The sequence below is a fragment of the Sinocyclocheilus grahami genome, unplaced genomic scaffold (assembly GCF_001515645.1).
Source record: "Sinocyclocheilus grahami isolate Dianchi unplaced genomic scaffold, SAMN03320097.WGS_v1.1 scaffold389.1, whole genome shotgun sequence".
NCBI classification, from domain to species: Eukaryota; Metazoa; Chordata; class Actinopteri; order Cypriniformes; family Cyprinidae; genus Sinocyclocheilus; species Sinocyclocheilus grahami.
The window spans coordinates 59,520-83,267 of record NW_015505568.1 but is presented as its reverse complement, the minus strand read 5'-3'; the positions used below and the strand labels follow the sequence as shown (position 1 = coordinate 83,267).

The 23,748-nt window shown below is 34.0% G+C and overlaps 1 protein-coding gene across 1 annotated transcript in view; it reads right to left on the bottom strand.

The window, feature by feature from the left end:
* Positions 1 to 1,121: 1,121 nt before the first annotated feature.
* The window catches only part of LOC107550129 (signal peptide, CUB and EGF-like domain-containing protein 3), a 35,291-nt gene continuing 12,664 nt past the window's right edge, over positions 1,122 to 23,748 (bottom strand). The window contains exons 2-4 of the mRNA XM_016231357.1: positions 12,584 to 12,706; positions 1,371 to 1,496; positions 1,122 to 1,273 (exon numbers count right to left, since the gene is read on the bottom strand). Of these exons, the coding sequence (XP_016086843.1) occupies positions 1,122 to 1,273; positions 1,371 to 1,496; positions 12,584 to 12,706 (401 nt within the window). The remainder of the gene's footprint in view (positions 1,274 to 1,370; positions 1,497 to 12,583; positions 12,707 to 23,748) is intronic.

Sequence of the window (23,748 nt, the reverse complement as noted above, 5' to 3'; positions counted from 1 at the left end):
TTAATCAATTTGACAGCACTAATATGTATGTGTGTGTGTGTGTGTGTGTGTGTATGTATATATATATATATATATAATTTATTTATATTCCATTAAGTTAATTTATTGAATAATAACACATTTTATAGAGAAATATGGATAATATTAATATTTAGTTTTACATAAGTTGTCTAAGTTATCACTATTTAATATTATATAATCTTTAAATACATTTTATTGAGCCTTAATGCTCTAAGCTATCACTAATTTTACTTGAATAAATGTAATATTTGTCTCAAATATGAGTTTAATATTAATATTTATTTTGATAAAAGTTATCTACACGTGGAATCTTAAAATGCGGTGACACTGTTCACTGAGAAAGTTTCATTGAGAAAATGATTCAATAAATCATGGCAATTTATTTCCAAAAAATAAATGAAAATAAATTCAAAACAGACCATTTTAAATGTTCACATTTTGAGACAAAACCTTAATAATCACATCACTCATTTTGACTTTTTGTGTTTTGAGAATGAAAATTACAAGAAAAAAATTACAAAATTAATTTATGGTTTGTCACAACACACGTTGGTCTAATAAAACGTTTCAGTTTCAGTGCTAAACTCCATTTAAATTTGATTCAAACTTTCAAATCAAATGAGAGTTGGTTCTAAAATTCAGCATTTTGCCCAACTGTTATTCAGATAACAATCAGATTGCTTCATATGCTTTTATAAAAATTGCAGACGGGACCTTTAAATGTCTACGATGGGCTGAAATAGCAGTGTTTGGTACCACGTGTTGTGAGTAAAACCCACATAACCCACACAAGCCACCGATCACAGCAAAGCAGCAATTTCACATCTTCATTGGGCTGATTGTTCGATGCGCCGGACATCTGTTTTGAGTTAAAGTGCCGAGATCAGTATAAGACTGTAACCCGATGTAAATCTCCCGCACAAACGCACCCGTGTACACACACATTCCCCTCAGACTGATTTAACTGACCTGGAACGGCTGGGCATACGAGCCACCGAATGTCAAAAACGTGAGCTCACACAGTCTGAAAATACAATTAATACCACAGAACTGTGTGCTCAGCAGTCCGAGCCCAAATCTGACGGATTTATCGCTCTCTTCTACGGGTTAACCGCGTAAACTGCTTCACTTTGACACGGAGGATAGAGTGACGGCGTTTTGGGCCTCAGTCGCGGTCGGTGCAGAGTTTGATTACAACCATATAAGTTGGGTTCCAGCAATAATGTTTGTTTGCCTTGAGTGGGATGAAGTCCTGAGAGGACGCAGATCATCACACACACTAACTGACACACTAGCAGGTTTTGTTTCGATGCTTACTTTGTCCCAAATGTAAAGAAACCATGGCTTACCCAGACAGTTGTGTCCATCGTGGGCCAAACGAAAGCCGTCGTAGCACGTGCATCTGTAGTTTCCCGGGATGTTGATGCACTCGTGAACACATCCTCCATTATATTCACTGGCACACTCATCGATATCTGCAAGAACGACCACATTAAACGTTAAACAGCTTATATCACAGAACATCATGGCTCTTTTGACGCCAAAATGTTTGGGGTCTTCTTCATACTTTTATTCAGCAAGGATGCATTAAATTGATCAAAAGTGACAATAAAGACATTTATAATATTACAAAAGATTTCTATTTCAAATAAATGCTGTTATTTTTTAACCTTCTATTCAACAACAAAAAAATCTAATGTCTTAGAAAAATATGAAGCGGCACAACTCTTTTTAACATTGATAATAATCAGAAATGTTTCTTGAGCAGCAAATCAGCATCTTAGAATGATTTCTGAAGGATCATGTGACACTGAAGACTGGAGTAATGATGTTGAAAATTCAGCTTTGATCACAGGAATAAATTACACTTTAAAATAAATTCAAATAGATAAGTTATTTTAAATTACAAAAATATTTCATAATATTACTGATTTTTTTTTAAATAAATTCAGCCTTGGCGAGCAGATATTAACAAAATCTAACCTTCTATTCAACAACAAAAAAATCTAATGTCTTACAAAAATATGAAGCGGCACAACTCTTTTTAATATTGATAATAATCAGAAATGTTTCTTGAGCAGCAAATCAGCATCTTAGAATGATTTCTGAAGATCATGTGACACTGAAGACTGCAGTAATGATGTTGAAAATTCAGCTTTGATCACAGGAATAAATTACACTTTAAAATAAATTCAAATAGATAAGTTATTTTAAATTACAAAAATATTTCATAATATTACTGATTTTTTAAAAATAAATTCAGCCTTGGTGAGCAGATATTAACAAAATCTTACCAACTTCAAACTTTTGAATGCTGGTGAATATATACATTTTAAATATTAATAGATACAATTATAATCAGACAATTATATATTTTTAAATAAATTTAATAATGAATAACATTTTAACATTTAGTAATATTTTATATTTTCATATATATTCCATGTACAAATATCAAATTTTATCAATCATAAAAATACATAAACATATTATACATGCATACATACACACACACACACACATATATATATATATATATATATATACATATATATATATGAGCAATATATATGTATATATATAGCAACATATATTGCAATATATAGCAATATATATGAGCAATATCACACAAGTAGCAGCATAAGGCTGCATGTAATCACAGCGTGCCAATATACACAATCAGCATCTTAGAATGATTTCTGAAGGATCATGTGACACTGAAGACTGGAGTAATGATGTTGAAAATTCAGCTTTGATCACAGGAATAAATTACACTTTAAAATAAATTCAAATAGATAAGTTATTTTAAATTACAAAAATATTTCATAATATTACTGATTTTTTTTTAAATAAATTCAGCCTTGGCGAGCAGATATTAACAAAATCTTACCAACTTCAAACTTTTGAATGCTGGTGAATATATACATTTTAAATATTAATAGATACAATTATAATCAGACAATTATATATTTTTAAATAAATTTAATAATGAATAACATTTTAACATTTAGTAATATTTTATATTTTCATATATATTCCATGTACAAATATCAAATTTTATCAATCATAAAAATACATAAACATATTATACATGCATACATACACACACACACACACATATATATATATATATATATATATACATATATATATATGAGCAATATATATGTATATATATAGCAACATATATTGCAATATATAGCAATATATATGAGCAATATCACACAAGTAGCAGCATAAGGCTGCATGTAATCACAGCATGCCAATATACACCGATATCGCACGGCTACGAGTGTGATATTGCGTTTATACAACAGTTCGACAGAACAAGTACGTAAATAAAAAGAGAGACAACAACGGAGTGTCTTTAAAAACCCTTTTTTAGTGCAGAACTACTTCCTTCCGCCACAGATTCAAATCTCAGTTTGACAGATTAACAGCTGAGCTCAAGATCCGTTACTAATTCGAAAAACGTCACTTTAGAACTAGAAACGAAGGAATGTTGAGCTGCTCCATTGAAAGCTTATTGTATCACTGTATTAAAAGCTCACTGTATTATGTAGAGTATTATGAGAGAGAGATGGACTGAGTGAGTGTGATTACCTGCATCTGAATGTTGTTGAAAGTAAAAAAGAACTTCCTTGTTTACAACCCTGTTTCAGTCTCTTTCAATATAGAAGTCTTTACTGCGGACTCACTCAGAAAAACAGTCTCTTGTCACCATCTAACGGTGGAACAATGTCACTAAAATCACCGTCACAAACACACACACCATTTCTCATGTTTAACCACTATAGGGACATCGGAGCCAGCGGCAAACTCCAGAAGATCTGGCCGAGGTGAGGCTGCTCTCGGCGGGTTCATGAGCGCTGAACGGCCGCTGACGCACTGGAGCTCACATCTCCGAAAACGTCGAAGCAAATTTTCAGATAGACGTTATGTTTATTAACAAACCGCATACTTGAAGTCTAAACAAGTACATTCTCGCCTAAATAACTCTTAAAACTACATTCCGTGACACAAAAACTGTTTAACTTATAAAATTATAGTGGATTCGCCATGATATCACTAATATCGCACCTCTAGAAAAGGCTCTTAGCCAATCAGATTCGAGGAGCGGAAAGAACTGTTGTATAAATATACATAATTTATAAAATTATATATAATAAAATATTTCACATTCCATTATTTAAAAAAATATATTTTATATAATATATGAAAAATAAATATTCACAGTGTAAAGATTTCACCCCAGTTCAAGCAAAATATTTACGAAAAACCAACTTAAAAAGTAGAAATGGTCAGTTATAAACACAACCAAGAGCTCTTTTAACATATGACCACCCACTTTTACATATTAACACATAATCAGCATTCAAATGGACATGGAGGTTAGCCAATCACGTGCAGGGCATTTACATAAGTCTTAAAGGTACAGCAGCAAAACAGGTTTGTTTCTAAAGGCCTTGAAAAATTAAATTATGACCTTTTTGCTAATGAAACCTTGACTCTTTAAAATGCATCTTTAATTTCTTGCTAATTAATTTATTTTGCTCAATATGAGATATATATATACATATATATATATGAGCAATATATATGTATATATATAGCAACATATATTGCAATATATAGCAATATATATGAGCAATATCACACAAGTAGCAGCATAAGGCTGCATGTAATCACAGCATGCCAATATACACCGATATCGCACGGCTACGAGTGTGATATTGCGTTTATACAACAGTTCGACAGAACAAGTACGTAAATAAAAAGAGAGACAACAACGGAGTGTCTTTAAAAACCCTTTTTTAGTGCAGAACTACTTCCTTCCGCCACAGATTCAAATCTCAGTTTGACAGATTAACAGCTGAGCTCAAGATCCGTTACTAATTCGAAAACGTCACTTTAGAACTAGAAACGAAGGAATGTTGAGCTGCTCCATTGAAAGCTTATTGTATCACTGTATTAAAAGCTCACTGTATTATGTAGAGTATTATGAGAGAGAGATGGACTGAGTGAGTGTGATTACCTGCATCTGAATGTTGTTGAAAGTAAAAAAGAACTTCCTTGTTTACAACCCTGTTTCAGTCTCTTTCAATATAGAAGTCTTTACTGCGGACTCACTCAGAAAAACAGTCTCTTGTCACCATCTAACGGTGGAACAATGTCACTAAAATCACCATCACAAACACACACACCATTTCTCATGTTTAACCACTATAGGGACATCGGAGCCAGCGGCAAACTCCAGAAGATCTGGCCGAGGTGAGGCTGCTCTCGGCAGGTTCATGAGCGCTGAACGGCCGCTGACGCACTGGAGCTCACATCTCCGAAAACGTCGAAGCACATTTTCAGATAGACGTTATCTTTATTAACAAACCGCATCCTTGAAGTCTAAACAAGTACATTCTCGCCTAAATAACTCTTAAAACTACATTCCGTGACACAAAAACTGTTTAACTTATAAAATTATAGTGGATTCGCCATGATATCACTAATATCGCACCTCTAGAAAAGGCTCTTAGCCAATCAGATTCGAGGAGCGGAAAGAACTGTTGTATAAATATACATAATTTATAAAATTATATATAATAAAATATTTCACATTCCATTATTTAAAAAAATATATTTTATATAATATATGAAAAATAAATATTCACAGTGTAAAGATTTCACCCCAGTTCAAGCAAAATATTTACGAAAAACCAACTTAAAAAGTAGAAATGGTCAGTTATAAACACAACCAAGAGCTCTTTTAACATATGACCACCCACTTTTACATATTAACACATAATCAGCATTCAAATGGACATGGAGGTTAGCCAATCACGTGCAGGGCATTTACATAAGTCTTAAAGGTACAGCAGCAAAACAGGTTTGTTTCTAAAGGCCTTGAAAAATTAAATTATGACCTTTTTGCTAATGAAACCTTGACTCTTTAAAATGCATCTTTAATTTCTTGCTAATTAATTTATTTTGCTCAATATGAGCTTCTGTGTGCCGGTAACTGCGGTGATTATAGTGAATTATGCCTTATGCTTGGATGGCGAGAGCAGCTGAATAAACATCTACAAGCCAGAGAGAGAAGTGGATGTCTGTGGATGGGGACGCAGGCCATCCCCTCTCATTTGACGCCCAATTGAGCATTAATTACCCAGACTCCTCTGCTCTGCTTTGTAGTCGTCTGGGCTCAGTGAGTATGGAGAGAGACGCTCGCTGTCTGGAGTACAGCGCTTTATTTGTCTTTATTCCTGAATGCTTTTTATCCCACCTCCAACACAGTACAAAGTCTTTGCACTTTTGCTTTTGTATTTCGGTTCTGCACCAGCTTCACTCCATCGAATTACAAGCTATTTCACCTCGGCTAACGCATCTTCATATGAGGCCGAACGATCTACAGCACAGGCAATTTCGAGAAGTGGAGGAAAAAAGCGTTTTGCACTATTCATTATGGTCATATTGTTTACGGGTCATTCGTTTTAAGGTTGAGATGTGGAAAAAACGTTCATTCTGCATCCAAGAGACATAATAAATAGCCTATTAAGACTCAGATGATGGCGTTTACTGTGCACATATAGATTGAACAATGCAAAATGAACCTGAAAACATCGAGAACTGTCTGCATGGATAGGCCTTGCTGAAAAGACCAACAATTTATGGTTAAGGTTGGTTTAGGGTTGACATAATTCAGACAACAGCGTCCATCAGAGATATACTACATATAAAATGACAAATTAATTTCGATTTAATTTACTTATAATTTTATTATTGTATAATATTTGCATGCACATTTTATGATTGAGAGACAACATTTGTACATTGTCCTGCAGTGTCACAAATTAATTTTACACACCTATTGAAATTAATATTTAGTGCCGTCGATTTAACGCATTGATCTAATTAATTAGTTATGGGAAAAAATAACACGTTAAAATTTTTAACACAATTAACACACCCGTAGCTCTCGTAGTACTTTGATGTCATACAATGTTCAGTCTGTGCAGCGCTGCTTCAACTCCAACACACCTATACTGTTGATTGGTGATGAATGTGATGCAGGGCAATAACTCACTGCGTGATGGAGCCTATAGAATGCAGTTACATGCCCCTAAAATTCAAGAGACTGGGGGGAAAATGCACCTGTATGAGTTTTTGTCTCACATTTATATCATATAATATAGTTCAGTAATATCACACGAGCAACGAGTGAAGTATCACACGAGTGGTGTTCTTGTCCAAAACAGCACGAGTGCAAATGTGATATTGATTTTATACAGTTCAATAAATAAGACCTTAATATTGTGTTATATTTTAGACACAATGTTGTCTGTTTTTTGCTCAATTTTGCCAAAAATTATTAAAGACACAGCAGGACAGTTGTGCGACTCCGAGCAAGACACAATTTCTGAATGAATCCACATTTTGAATGAATCGTGTAAAGCAATGATTCAATGGCCCATTCATAAAGAGAGCCATTTACTTCATTCTTGAATGAATCAGCCATTTGAACAAATCGAATGAATGAATGACTCATTAAGACATTTATTAAGAGTTTTAGTTTCTTAGAGTATAATTTCATGAAAAAAATTCATATTTACATATAAAAAAAAATAAAAACAAACAAAAAATCATATCCATTAAAGGGATCGTTCACCCAAATGAAAAAAAAGAAAAAAGAAAGATTTCTTTCTAAAGCTGCTTTTTGTAATATCTGTTTCATGCTTTTCTCATGTAACATAATAATGGTTTTAAAAAAAACTTTTGGGGGTGATTTCTCAGCCAAATTAGATTTTTATTTTTTTTATTGAGAGACAAAATTGAATTTTCACATTGAACTTGTGTAAAAATCATTAGTCACACCACAGGATAATTTAAATGAACTGCACATAAGCTAAAAGTAATAATGACCTAAAATCAAGAAATGGTGACCTTAAAATATTCTATTAAAATATTATTACATAATATAAATATAAAATATAATATTCTAAATTGAATATATGTGTGTGTATACAATATATGTGTGTGTATACATGTGTATATATATATATATGCATTTATCTATGCATTAATCTATCTATCTATCTATCTATCTATCTGTGTGTGTGTGTGATAAATTGTATATTGTCATTTTCATGCATTTACATGTGTGTAAAATTCATTTAATCACACCCATGACAATTTAAACAAATTGCAAATAAGTTAAAAGCAAGAAGTTATCATTAATTTATAGTTATTGTTCGTTTGGATTTTGAATTTTTTTATATTATTTTATTTACATATACAGCAGTCACATGTTCGCACATATTTGGCTGAATGTATGTTCCTCATGATCTTAAAAAAACATTTGATTTTTATGCCTAAATGTATGAAATGACTTTGGAGATCTATAAATTGTGCCTAAATATAAATATAAATAGATATAAAGACACAAAACCCTTGCTGGTTAAGCTAGTTAAGAAGTGTGACCAGCCAAACAGGCGAACGCTGCTTTCTCAAGGCTCAGGCCTGTTATTTACCCCAAGCCCACGTTATTTGTAGCAAATAGCTATCAAGAGTTTTGCAATAGCTTTCAGAGGATTAGGATCCAGTTCTGCTGCTTGTCTTTTTGCACGTGGTGAAGTATATTTGAACAGCGATGCTCATATCTCCGCAGCACACATTTGTGTTTCCACACCATATCAAGGGCTTTATGCGACTGATCCCGGTTCAGTCAGGAGTGCCATTTTAACGCCGCGCAAACATTCCAGAACTCATTCACTTTCCAGTGTTTTGCCTGGGCTTAGGATGTTTGTATCCAGAAAGGATCACATTGGCTAAGTGGGTCCAAAAGCAGCATACACCTCTCCAAATACAATTGAGCTGCAAAAACGTCCCGTAAACGCAAATGGCCATGAGAAAACAAGATATGACCATATCTTTGTACTGTTACTGTAGCATCTGTGTGCTGAGAACCACTGACATAGATGAATTAACTGTCTAAAAGCAACATAATGCCCCTCAAATTTAAAGCTGCAGTCCGTACGTTTTGCCTCACTGTCGCCATCTCTGTGTGTGGAATTATCTAGTTTACATGGGTTGTGAGTCGGCACGGCTCCAGCGCGGATGAATCTAATGTTCTGAAGAGTATGTGTGGCAGTCAGTCACCGCAATGGTGTGGATATTTACTGTACTTGGCAATCACAGATTCTATATGTCTTGGAATATGACAGGATCCTCACATGCGATAGCCTAGCAGCCGGGACAACTTCTTTATGTTTACAGACGTGACGTAATGACACACTTTAATCTGAAAGTGGAAGATTTACTAGTGGAGCATGTATCGCCTTACTCATTCAGCAATTGCTAATAAAAACATTTATTGAATTAGCTAGTTATGGTTAGTTAAGTTTACAGTTGAGATTATATGATAATTTTAAGTGTAAAAATTTTAAATGTACGAGTACGTTAGCGTACTAACTCATAAGAGCGATTAACATCTAAAATAAAAATCTGCCAGTTCTGCTTAATTCAACTTTGCATTTCTTAACTTAATTTTTTTTTGATGCAACTGATTACCTCAATTTTTTAAAATAATTTTGCCAACTTATTCGGGTTCACAGTGACTATAACAACCACCGTGAAGTCTTGATTTTCTCATTTGTAAAAAGCATTAAACAAATTCATTAACAGTTCTTTTTCTGTTTTGTCTGTGTAGCCAGAATATGACATGCAGTTTCACAAAAACATTTTTACAGTATATATTCTATTAATCAACATTAATAATCATTATAACTATATCAGCAGCGAATAATGTTTTTTTTTTAATATATATATATATATATATATATATATATATATATATATAATTTATATTGCAGGTCTACCCTGTAATGAATTCCTGTTTTTTTATATATATTTATAATTTACAATTTATTTCTATTTTTACTGTAGGCTTATTACATTATGCAATTGTTGTGTAAATACATGTTTGCCACCTCCGCATTAAACAGTCTGTGTAAATACACATAATGGCATATCAGATGCTTCAGTTCCTTGCGGTGTAAAGATGGCTGTTGTTGATAAAAATTTTATAGGTAACAGTCTAGAGTATTTTGATTGATTGGAGTAACGCGTTAAAATTAAACATTTGACATAAAAGACAATGAAGACACATTTAATGGTGTAATAATAAAAAAATGCCGCTATGAAGGTAAAAATGCCCCTTGAAATCAATTCCAGAAATAGAAATAGAAAAAAATCATTTCTGGCCCTGCACTGATGTGATTGGGATTGTGTTGTAATTACCAGGCCAAGTCCAAGTTATCGGTAACATGTAAGAAATTTCATGCTCTATTTCACGTCCAAAGGTTAAAGAATGGAGTCTGTCATCTTTTTAATTTTGCGTTTGAACATCTATTTCCCTTGCCTCAGGGAAATCTGAAAATGAAGCCAAGGAACTGCAGAAATAAAACATGGAGAAGAACACCTTGAAGTGTCTGAACACACACACACACACACACACACACACAGTATTGACCAGAGTGATCTAATTATAGACTACATGGCAAAAACAACCGCTTCTTAATCAGTAATTCTGTCTGGTTTCCAAGACAATATATCTGACCATGCTCAAACAAGATAAATATATTTGAGAAGCATAAGATATTAAGATCTTTATTTTTCTTTCTCGACTGGCAAATTGTTTTCTCATGGTTTAAACCTCAAGTTTGGCCAGATTTGGGCTTGAAAAATGAGAAACAGTTTGCCAGTGGGGTAAGATACAGTATATAAATTTAATCCAAAATTAGTCCTTTCAATCAATTTATAAAGATCTAATTAATTACATGATATGCCATTTAACTTATTGATTTAATTGCATACGTTAATATTTAAGACAATTCAATATTGTGGCAGACAAAACCTACAGCTGAGTTTAACTATCTGTCTGAAGTAGACTTTTTTTGCATTATATTTAATACTTAATTGCACTAGCTTCTTAAATTGACAGCCAAATGAAATATATATTCTCTTATGCAGTTTGATCTCAAACACGTTTATCTTGTTTTTAAATCTATGCAATTTCTTTAAGTGTGCAGCTTGGATATTGTATTTCATTTTATTATGTCTATTGCTTGTTTATAATGTCTGTTGCTGGTTTTTGCATATTAATGCTGCAAAAATGATAAGATGTAAGAAAAATAAACTTGTTTTACCTTTTAAATTAAGTTTATTTATCTCACCCCATTGGCAGATATTTTTTCTTGTTTTAAGCATAAACTCACTTCATTTTTGCTACCTTTTTCAGAAATTCTTCTCAAGTAAACGTATCTTGATTTAAAGGATTAGTTCACTTCCGGAATAAAAATGTCCTGGTCATTTACTCACCCCTATGCCATCCGAGATGATCATGTCTTTCTGTCTTCAGTCGCAAAGAAATTGAGGTTTTTGAGGAAAACATGCCAGGACTTTTCTCCAAATAATGGACTTCAACGGGGACCAACAGGCTGAAGGTCCAAATTGCAGTTTCAGTGCAGCTTCAAAAGGCTCTACACGATCCCAGCTGAGGAATAAGAGTCTTATCTAGTGAAATTATCAGTGATTGTCTTACAAAAATAAAATTGATACTTTTTAACCACAAATGCTTATCGTGCAATTTGGACCTTCAACCCATTGGTTCCGACTGAAGTCCATTATATGGAGAAAAATCCTGGTATGTTTTCCTCAAAAAAGGAAGAAAGACAGAAGACAGAAAGACATGAACATCTTGGATGACATGGGAGTGAGTAAATGATCAGGAATTTTTTATTCTGGAAGTGAACTAATCCTTTAAGAATATTTAACGGTTTTGTGCTTGGGGAAACGGCATGTCATATTCTGGCTACACAGACAAACATGCCTAGTCTAGCGCATGTTATGCAAAAACTCCCGTTATAATCACTGAAGCTACAAAATTAATCTCTTAATACTTTTCTGCACTTCATTGTTTTTGGATGAGAATTCGCAAGCGCACATTTTCAGAGCTGACTAATCTAAACGCCTCTGATTGGCCATAGCGTTCACAAGCTCAACAGAAACGTGCGTGATTGGTTAGAAGGCTCAACGCTGTATAAAACAACACGTAAAAAAGCAATCTGATGCAACAGAAGCTGATCTAAATGTAATTCCACAAATTGACACTTTTAACATTTCATTTTTATCACGACAGTCATAATAGATTTAGTGTAATTATGCAGGGGCAATTTTTGCCCCTTTATCTTACATTTGTGGGGCATTTTTGTTCAAGCCCTTGTTAATTTCCGACCACGAATTTAACATTAGACCTTAAATTTTGATGCTAGATTCACTGGTTTTATGTAGAATTGTTCTATAGTCTACAGTATTTCATGCAATTACATAAGAAATTAAATTACAGAAAAATTCAGCGTAATCCCTTACTTTTTCAAGAGAAAAGTAATTAATTTACTTGGTAATGAATTACATCCAACACTGCTTCTAAATATATAGAATCAAGTGCTTGTATTCTGACCTCATTTGTTCTGCATGTTTTTGCATCTTCATCTTAGTAAGCGTTGCTCACCTTCACAGTGCTTCCCGTCGCCTTTGTATCCTGATTTGCAAATGCATTTGTATGACTTGAGGGTGTTCTGACAGATGGCATCCATACTGCAGCTGTCCAGGGCCTCGGCGCACTCGTCCACATCTGCTGAGAGAAAGGAAATCAAGAGGCTTTGAGTCGCTATTTGGAGAAAAACCGACACGTTTTCGCCTTGGGCGAGTAAATCGAAACAGTCAAGCGAAAAGCTGCTGATTCAGCATGGCAGAGCAAATTCATTTCACAATTCCACTGAAAACCTGGTCAGAGGAGGAGAGACGACAAACGGGCAGAACTGATCCCAGTTCAGACGTGATTGTGAGGTCTTCAGCATCTCATATTGCTGTGACCTCTGGGATCGAAGACAAACTCCTTCAGCAGCGCTCTGGCATTTCCTGCAGTCGAACTGCTGCTGCTGCTGCTGCATATTGCCTTAGCCTGACAACAAAAACACATTCTGTCCTGATAAAGGTCAATGAGGTTGTCATGGTTACTCTAACAAAAGACCATCTTTTAATACTCTTCTTGTTCAGGAAGTATAAGAATCTAGTTTGACGTCGATCATGGATTAAATGGGTTATTGTTAATGAAAAACTCAACAGCATGATGCTAGGTTGATGTGGGTGGTTGCTAAGGTGTTTTGAATGGTTGCCAGGGTGTTGCTATGCAAATGTTAAGGTGTTTTGGGTGGTAGGCCAGGTGTTGCTGTGCAGTTGCTAAGATGTTTGGAGTGATTGCCAGGGTGTTGCTATGCAGTTTTTGAGATGCTTTGAATGGTTGCCAGGGTGTTGCTCTATGCAGTTGCTACGGTGTTTAGAGTGGTTGCCAGGGAGCTACTAAAGTGTTTTGAGTGGTTACCAGTGTGTTGTTATGCAATTGTTAAGGTGTTTTGGGTGGTTGGCCAGGTGATGCTATATAGTTGCTAAGATGCTTTGAGTGGTTACCAGGATGTTGCTATGTAGGGCATTATTATGCGTTTTCGTTGGTTACCAGATCATGCAGTTTTGGATGGTTGACAAGGTGTTACTTTGCATTTGCTAAGGTGTTCTGAGTGGTTTCCAGGCTGTTGCTATGCAGCTGTTATGGATTTTCTGGGTGATTGCCAGGGCATGGTTACGCAGTTGTTAAGGTGTTCTGGCTGGTTGCCAGAGCATTACTATGCAGTTTCTAAGGTGTTTTGAGGGGTTGCCAAGGTGTTCTGGATAGTTGACAGGGTGTTGCTACACTGTTGCTAAAATGTTTTAAATGGTTTCCAGGGCACTGCAAAGGTGTTTTGAGTGGTTGGCAGGGAGTTGCTATGCAGTTTCTAAGATGCTTAGAGTGGTTGCCTGGGCATTGCTATGCAGTTGCTAAGGTGTTCAGAGTGGTTGCGTTTTTGTTCGTTGCCAGAGTGTTTCCATGCACTTATTAAGGTGTTTCAGATGGTTGCTAGGGTGTATGGAAGAAAGTTTCCGCCACTGAATAAAAAATTAAAAAGGTAATTGCGACTTCCGATCTCTCGAACACTGATACAAATGCAAGTTTTGCAGAAGGTTTTTTCAATAACAACCTAAATTTCAGTCAGTTCATTGGAAAATGCATGCTTGAAAAAGTGCATGAGTCTGCTGTTTCGTTTTTAGGTGAACTATTCATATTAAGAGATGGAGTGATATAGGATCAGATCTTACAATGCACTTAAAAACATGGAAAAACCGAAAACCGCTTGCAGTTTAACAAAACTGCTTGGTTTGATATAAAATGAACACCAATAAAAGTTATTTTATTGGGGAATGTTAATTTAGCCATGGCTAAAGTTCATTGTGAACGAACAACAAGTCTTTACACTTTTGTAAATGAGAAAACAGTCTTTAACACAAAGGTCAGATCAATTCAACCCTACTATAGCTGGAAAATGATACATCATTTATTTAATGGAGGAAGGCTGGAAACTCCTAAATGATTTCAAAGACAAATTGCAACCGTATTCCACATGCAAACCAATTACCCACAATCCAATAACCACACAACACAACCACTCAGATTCATTAGTCATAATCGTGCTTATGCAATACAGACAATTATATTAATTAGCCATTTTATATAACAGAACTAATGAGATTACAGTCTGGTTAGCTTGGTCTAGTTAGTCCACCATAGCGCAGTTACAAACTCTACCAGCAGGAGCAAAACCCTGACACCTGTGAAAACTCTAGTCAATCGCAATCAATCAGATTCATTGACCACAATCGCATATCTACAACAGAGCCAATCAAGACCCATTACCCACAATCACGGATCGCACAGCAGAACCAAAAAGACCAATTAGCAATCACGCTTGCACAGCAAAATCAATCAGCGTCTCTATTCAGTCCCAGAAGAACGAAAACAATTTCTCATGTAATAAAATGAGCGAAACAGACTCTTTATTACTGCTAAATCAATCACAATGAGCCCAAAGCGCTCGGGTGGTTGTAAACCCAAATGCTGTTTTACAGAGAAAATAAACATGCCACTGTTAATCTGTCTATGAGTTTAGAGAACGAGAGAAAACTAACTGCACTGAAAATATGTAGGCTGAGAAATTTTTTTAAGAGATATTTCACCCAAAAATGAAAAGTTTGCCTTCTTTCATGTTGTATGTACGATTTTTTTTTCTTTCCTCCAATTTTTAAAGCAAGTGTTGTTACTGTTAACTAAGGAGGCAACACCATTTTCAACTAAAATGGAAACCTTTTATGCATTTTGGCCATTCATTTACACGACAATGGCGTTTTGGGGGCCTGAAAATGCAAACTTTTGAAAATGATGGCGTTATCGTTTCTGTGTGAACTACAGAACGCAAATTTGTGAAAATGGTTTCGTCATGCGCATGCGTATTACGTGTTCAGTCTATACTCATGTGTGCAGGTGCGTAGTGTTTCTATACAAAGTGACATCGCCAACTACTGGCCTGACATAAATAATACAGCAGTTTCAGACAGTTTTGTGAATCCATGTGAACGAGGATCATTTTGACAATGTTGGCGTCTGTACGCGAAACTTTTCAAACACGAAAAGTACATAGTACATAGTTGTCGTCTAAATGTACTCTAAAACTATTAAAAATATTTTTTTGTTAATTGAAATAAAGCTGAAATAAAGCAGTGTTGTTACTGGTAACAATCCAAAACTATGAAAAATTGATTCCGTTAATTAAAATGGAGCCAAAATAAAATAAGTTATATATAAGGTGAAAATCTTAATCACGTAAATGAATATTAGAAATGTTGTGGCACTAACAGAAATAAAATATGTACTAAAATTACTAAAACTGAAATAGAATAGAAATTAAAGCTAAATAGAAAAAACACTAAAACAAACTAAAAGTAATGAAAAGTACATAGTACATAGTTGTCGTCTAAATTTACCCTAAAACTACTAAAAATATTTTTAAAAACTGAAAATATAAAAATTTAAATAAAAGCCAATTTTTTTTGTTTTTTTTAAATGAAAGCATATGTGATTTGCACATTACAGAAAAAAAAATTTAAAACTTAAAAAGAAAATATTGTGAATCTTGTAATTAAACACATAGAAACATAAAATAATAAATATAAAATAATAATAATAATAATAACAGCTATTTAGTTTTAATTAATTATATATATGAAGTGCTCTAAAATTTCCAGGTAGATGGCTGCGTTGACTGTGGACTTCAGAAAACACAGTGGACCAACACCAGCAGATGACATGGCATCCCAAATCATCACAGACTGTGGAAACTTCACACTGGACTTCAAGCAACATGGTTTCTGTGCCTCTCCACTCTTCCTCCAGACTCTGGGACCTTGATTTCCAAATGAAATGCAAAATTTACTTTGCAAATTACCACACACACACAAACACACACACACACACACACAAATAATCATAAATAAAAATATGTATAATAATCAATGTATAATAAAAATGGTCCCTATAACTCATGCACTATATTTTGCTATATTTCAGAAGGAAAAATTCCATTTCACACATTTAAGAGCCAGCAAAATAACTGGACATTGATAAAACAATTGCTAATGCAACAAAATATTGCTTTATTTATGCATGTACAGATGCTTTCACCAAAGTGACTTACATTGCATTCAAACTACAGTATACTTTTTTTTTTTTACTTTATGCCTTCCCTGGGAATTGAACCCATGACCTCTGCGTTGCTAGCTGTATGCTTGACTGTTTGAGCTACTATATTAGTTGCATACATGCTGATTTCAATCCAATTTATCAGAATAATGTTTGTGAATGGAAAACGGTGTAGGTGTAGCAACGGCATCTACCAGCGAGGGCAACAAGGTCATGCAACCGAGCCAAACCTCGACGCCTTGAAGTTTTAAGCATTTCTTGAAAGCGTGGTTTGTGCATGTCATTTTTTTCTGGATGTTGTGCTCAGACATGAGAGGAGCGTTTCCTCACTGATTAATGATGGGGTCAGCACTGGTCAGTATATTTAGTCGAGTGGACAAACGGAGGGTTGGTCAGCGTGTTGAAGGTGTGCAGTTCAAACACAGGACAATGTTTGCTCACAGTAAGACCCTCAGTGTTTCTCCAGGCCCCGCTTTACTCCTAAAACAACTCACCCCGGACAGAAATAATCTCAGAAGGGAGGAAAGATTAATGCAGACAGCACATATCTTACATGCAAAACTTTATGAATAATTATAATATATTTTCTGTACACAAAAATATAATTTTCAGTAATAAAACTTAATGAAATTGTTTAAAAGAATTAGAATAAAAAAGAATTGATAGATTTTATAAAGAAATTTTGCCTGTGCAAAACCGCCAACACAATGTTAGTGTGTTGTGGGTGGTTGCAAGGGCGTTGCTAAATCTTAAAAAATTAATATAAATAAAATAAAATAGAAAAAACTAAATAATAAAATAAAATCTTAAAATATAATAAAAATCTAATAAAATAAAATAAAAATCTTAAAATAACAAAAAGTATAATAATACAAAAATATATGAAGTAAAATAAAATCTAAAAAATCTAACAAAATAATAAAATAAAATAAAATAAACCGGATTAAATATAATAAAAAAAATCAAATCAAATGCAATAAAATATTTTAAAAAATTAAATAAAAATACATTTTAAACAACATAAAATGATAAAATAAATATTAAAAATAAAATAAAATAAAAACATATATATTTAAAAAATAAGAAAATAAATGAAAACAAATAATTTAACAGAGGGTGCTATAAGAGGTGCTGGAGACGGTGCAGCAAAACCAATGAACCTGTTCGACAACTCCTAAAAAATGTATGCAGTAATGTATTCAGAAGAAGCGATCCAAATCTTGCAGAGCAAAATCCAAAAGTATCCCGACCACTTTACACTCACTCTCAGGTAGTTCCACCAACTAAATCAATATTATTCCAGCAAGTGGGTCTAATGTTGCCCTCACTAGTTTGGCAGGCAATCCGACGTGCTGGTGGAAAGCCAGATACAGTAGCAGCGAGACAACCTCTTGTTTCTGGCCAAACATCCGTTAGCATGTGGCCCAGCGATGTTTAATCGCTTCTGAGAGAGAGAGAGAGAGAGAGAGAGAGAGAGAGAGAGAGAGAGAGAGAGAGCGGGGGTGAGTGAGAGAGCGCGCGCCGTCAGCTGTTGGTTGTGAGAGCTGGCAGGCCGTCACATGCAAAGCCAGCACAAAGTCTTCATCTCATGGGCTATTAGGCGACGCACAGACGGGACGAAAGAAAAAAGGGTGTTGATGAAATGCAGACGTCAACATTAGAGCAGAATTTAGCATCCTCCCCCCACCGTCTCTCCCAGATCGCCTACATCTAATGAAGGAACCCAGTGTTTGTCCTCTGAGCAGCTCGTAAAAGAAATATGGCCTGCTTCTATTTGTGCCCGGCGTCCTTAGTGAGCGCTACTGTAAGCGCTGAGTGATGGTGGCTCTCTTCAAACAACAACCACGCTCATTTAAAGCTCAGAGTTTATGAACTGCCCAAATTGCAGTGCAGTTGACCCTTTGCTTAAAGGGACAGTACACCCCAAAATTAAAATTGTTCCGAAGTCCATTGTTCCATTGTTCTCAAGTTGTTGCAAACTTGTAAGAGTTTATTTCTTCAAAAGAAGATATTTTGAAGAAAGTTGGTAACCAAAGAGTTGCTGGAAGCCATTGACTTCCATAGCATTTTTATCCATACTATGGAAGTCAATAGCTACCGTCAACTGTTCGGTTACCAACATTCTATAAAATATCTTCTTTTATGTTCAACAGAAGAAATAAACTCATACAGGTTTGGAACAACTTGAGGGTGAGTAAATGATGACAGTTTTCATATTTGGGTGAACTATCCCTTTAAGCCTCATCTTAAAGGGACAGTTCACCCAATTCTGTCATGACGTATGTTGTTTCAAACCTGTATGAGCTTCTTTCCTCTGTGGATGACAAGAGAAAATGTTTTGAAAAAATGTCTGTTCTTTTAAGTCCTTAAAATTAAATGTTTTTTTAACCTGAAAGTTTGTCAAAATATCTTCATTTTAGGCAAACGATCCATTTAATAACAACACGACAATCCTATGTTAGCAACTGTTTGCCATATTTTCTGAAACTCACTTAAATTAATCTGCAAAAATGTGTCACGCGCTGTAAAAAAAAATGTAAGCTGTAAAATTAAAAAGGAACATTGGAGTATGTTTACAATATAATAAAATAGAAAAATATTTTAAATCTAGTAACATATTTAAACATAAAAAAGCTAAATATTTTAAAATAGATTAAATAAAATAATACAAAAAATATATAAAAAAAACAACATACAATAAAATACAAAATAAAATATTTAAAAAATAAAAATAAAAAAATCTAACCAAATAATCAAAGATAATACAAGATTTAAAAATAAAATAAATTAAATGTTTGAACAATAAAATATGACAAATAAATAAAAACAAACAAATCAAGTGATCAATCAATCAATTAATGATGTCAACATTTTGAAATTTACTATAAAAATATTACGTTATTAGTTATAAATAAAGATTTTTGGGTACATTTGGGAACAAGAAAATACTTTTTCAAATGTATTTATTTTTTTACTTCAAAATGTTTCATTCAATGTGTTACTTGCCATTTCTTTGTAGTTATTCACTCAGAGATTTCTAGTAAATTTCACAAACATTGTTTCCACATCTATTTTTTCCCAGTGTGCATACTGTAGTTGTAAACGCGTTCAAATTAGAAAAATTATTTGCAATGTCACAGTTCATTCCAGCCCAAAATCTACCACTTTATGAGCACATTTTACTGAAAATCACATCAATCTCCAGTTCATTCCTTTGAGATGTTTAACAAAGCCTGTCTGAGTCTGCAACAGTAACCCAAAGAGGTTGCACCCATGAAGAGACAATACAGTTAGATCATGCGGAATTACCCAAAATACAAAACCCGCACGTTTTGTTTAGTCGTCTAAGTCTAGTCTAGACAGACCAAGCAGACAAAACCAAACCAGCCAATGGGAAACTGATGCAAATAAATCCCACGCACAGATAAAATGTTGCATGCAAAGCACAAATGACGTGATGCTGACAGGACGGTTCATAACCTTCAATCACCGACAGGCAAAGCTCCAGTACGGGCTGTGATCAAGGTTTTCTCTGTCAGAATGAGAGCAGTCTGCTAACAGACGAGTCGGTCGGGTGGAGATTCAGGGCTGGCAGAGGACCTGTTAAAGGTTGTCGTCTTTTCAGCACCTCATAAAACTGCACCCAAAGCCAATGGCCCGGTTTGGAATAACTCAGACTGACCGTTCCAGACGGAGCACAATTTGTTAAGCGACGTCTAGTCAAAATCCAGTTTTAACTTTAAAAACAATTTTCACTTTAAAACGGCTACTGAATTTCATAAATTACAAAAAAAACATCAAGTAACACTGAATTCAATGTGACATTTTGAAATCTTTGTTTTAATTGCAATTTTTTGGTGTACTTTTGAATTGCTGTCAATGTTTTTATATATATATATATATATATATATATATATATATATATATATATATACACAGTATATATATATATATTTTTTTTTATTTTATTTGAGCTAGTGTTGTTTTAGCATCATTGAAAGTTTTTATTAATAATTTTTTATTTTTATATCTTCAGTTTTCATTTTAAAGTTTTAGTAATTTTGTTTCATTTTGTAATTTTTCTTTTTTTAAATATGTCTTTTTATACCATTTCAGTATTAGTTTTAGTTATTTTCGTACATCAAGTTAAACTAAATGAAAATAAGGAATGTGGATTTGGCTTAAAATAAAAGAATTTTTATTTATATTTTATTTTACTTCAGTTAACATTTACTTTACTTCAAGTAATGAAAATTATTTTTTATGGTTTCAGTTTTCATTAATTATATTAACCCTGCATTGAACCTTGAAATACTAGCTTTTATTAATATTTTGCCTTGGTTTTTATTTTTATATTTTCAGCTTTCATTTGAAAGTTTTAGTAATTTTGTTGCATTTTGTCATTTTTATTTTTTTAAATATGTCTACAGTTTATATTTTTATTGCATTTCAAGTTTAAGGTGTTTTCTTTTTTACATCAAGTCAAACTAAATGAAAATGAGCAATGTGGAATTGGTAACTAGCTGAAATAAAATCTTTTGATTTCTGTATTTTACTTTTCCTCAGTTAACATTTATTTTATTTCAAGTAAAGAAAATGTTTTTATGGTTTAGTTTTCATTAACTGTCTTAACTCCACATTAAATCTGTTGGAAGAACCAGTACTTGCTATTGAGAGTCAGTCCAGGTCCAGTGAACAAGATGTATCATCACTTTTACATGTGCATATTTGCTAAAAGTTGAATTTTTAGGAGTGCCCATAGCATATAAATGACCTCAAAGGCAAAATTACCACCAATTTTAATTGCAGGTGGTCTTAAAGAAGTCAACTTTTTGATAAAGTCCAAACATGAATTGTGAGGGTCTCAAAAATGACTTGCAAAATCATCTAAGTGTACAACCATTCTAGAACAAATACACACTTTCTGATGAATGTAGACTAATGTATGCAATGCATTAACCTGATTAATTTTCATAATCAACACTAGATTTATTCATTTACTCTATTTAAATACTGTCTATATAGGCAGCTGCTTTCTAAAGTAGCATCCAAACAGACCCAACAATTGATTCAAATGGAATTTGGCATTAAATAATTAGCATGCAATTATTGGGTAAAATAGTCACTTCTAAAATGTGCATATTCTGCATTGTAGAGGCATTTAGGTTATGCATTAAAGTCTTAGAAGCATAAATAAAATAAAATGCACAAGATGCACAAACAAACAAAATGTATATTAATAAGTCATAGCAAGTTAAATAAAATGTCTATATTTTTAGTATTGTAAAGTTGCATGCCATTGTTCTATCCCAAACTTCCTGTGGTCTCTTCAGTTCATTCATAAGCCGTAGCATCATACTAATAACATAAACTGGCAACATTTATCACTCCATCATACCTTTGATGTCTAATGCATGCTCAGGCAGCAAAAGTCTGACTTTCCTTTGGCAATCTCCAAGTGTCTGAAGAACTCTATCTTTGACAAAACCACCGATCGCTATCTCACGGCCCTTGAGGCTCATCCGACAGACAACGACGAGCAATGCCAAAACCCAGACATGAAAAGAGTCCATGTGTGAACGTTTCCATCAGAGGTGAAGCACTGCATCCAGACAAACTGAGCGGATCACAGAGTGCAAATGTTTGGCGAGAACTGAGAGGTGAGAGTATGAATCAATGTGCATCAACAGGTATCAGTCCTTTCAGACATTTCATATTTCTGAGTGAAACAGCATATGCAATGAGAAAATAGTCTGCAATTGATTTTGTGCATCAGGAATTGTTTGGATCATACACAATAAGACACGCAAAAAAGATGCGCATAAAGTCCTCCAATATGTGAATAAATGGTCCATCGGACAATCAAATGCATACAAGAACAATTGCACATTTTTTAATGGGCTCATCTGCGAAAAACTTTGAAGCTTATCCCAGCTAACAATGAATGTTTTGCGAATGTTATAAAAACGTTATTTCAGAATGTAATTCAAAACATCTCGTTTTTGTTTTAAAAACGTTCGTCCATCGTTTTGCGAACATTAAGGGAACATTCCATTTCATCATGTTACTTTTGAATGTTCTCGGGAACATTCCGACACAAGTAGTAACATTTAAAAAACATCACAAGAATGTTTTAGGAATAAATGTTCCATGAACAATGCAATATTTTTGTCGCTAACTTTTAATGTTCTATTAACGTTACTGGAAGAATGTTATGTGTAGTCGATTTTTATGTTCATAACGTTGAGAAAACCTTTCCACAACGTTTTGAGAATGTTCCGTTAGCTGTAATGATGGCTTGAAACGCCGCCTATGGAGTCAGAACACAGGAGACGTTTAACTGGATTAGTACGAGTTTCCCGGCCTTTCCCAGGATCTCCTCTCATGGCATCGGGGAACATCGTGCCATCTTGATCGCTTCATTTTCGCTTCATTTTCACCACAGCTGAATTCATGGAGTGTTTTTCCATTACCGAGCAGAATAAAGCATTTCCTTTCATTCATTTACTGCAGTCTCTGAAGCTTGGACCGGCTCCCCGGAATGTAAACACATGCAGTCTGTAAACAGACTCACACAAACACACACATCCATCTTGCTGTCCTACAACAACATTGTCTGCATTGTGCTGTTTTGTGTTCGTCATCTGAATTACCCTGACAACATGATGCATTAATAAGACGTTATCGATGATGCTAATATGTCTTCTAAACAAACAACTTGTAAAAATGAGGTTTGTAAGTCAGAGGTGCAGACCATAAAGTTCCTGTCCATTCTTCACATACCTATAAATAATAAATGGTCAATAAATAGATAGATAGAAAATATACTATAGAGAGTAGCATTTTGATAAATATAAGCACTACATCACATATCTGGTATAATCTTTTTTATAATCTCCTTTCTTATTTGTTTGAATACATCTGTCATGAAAACACGTTACAACCACGAGCCACCGTTTAAATGTTTATTTCAACAACGAATTGGCGTAAAAACATAATTAGGCCCATCTCATTATAAATTTGATATAAAAGAGATTGTTGTGCTATTT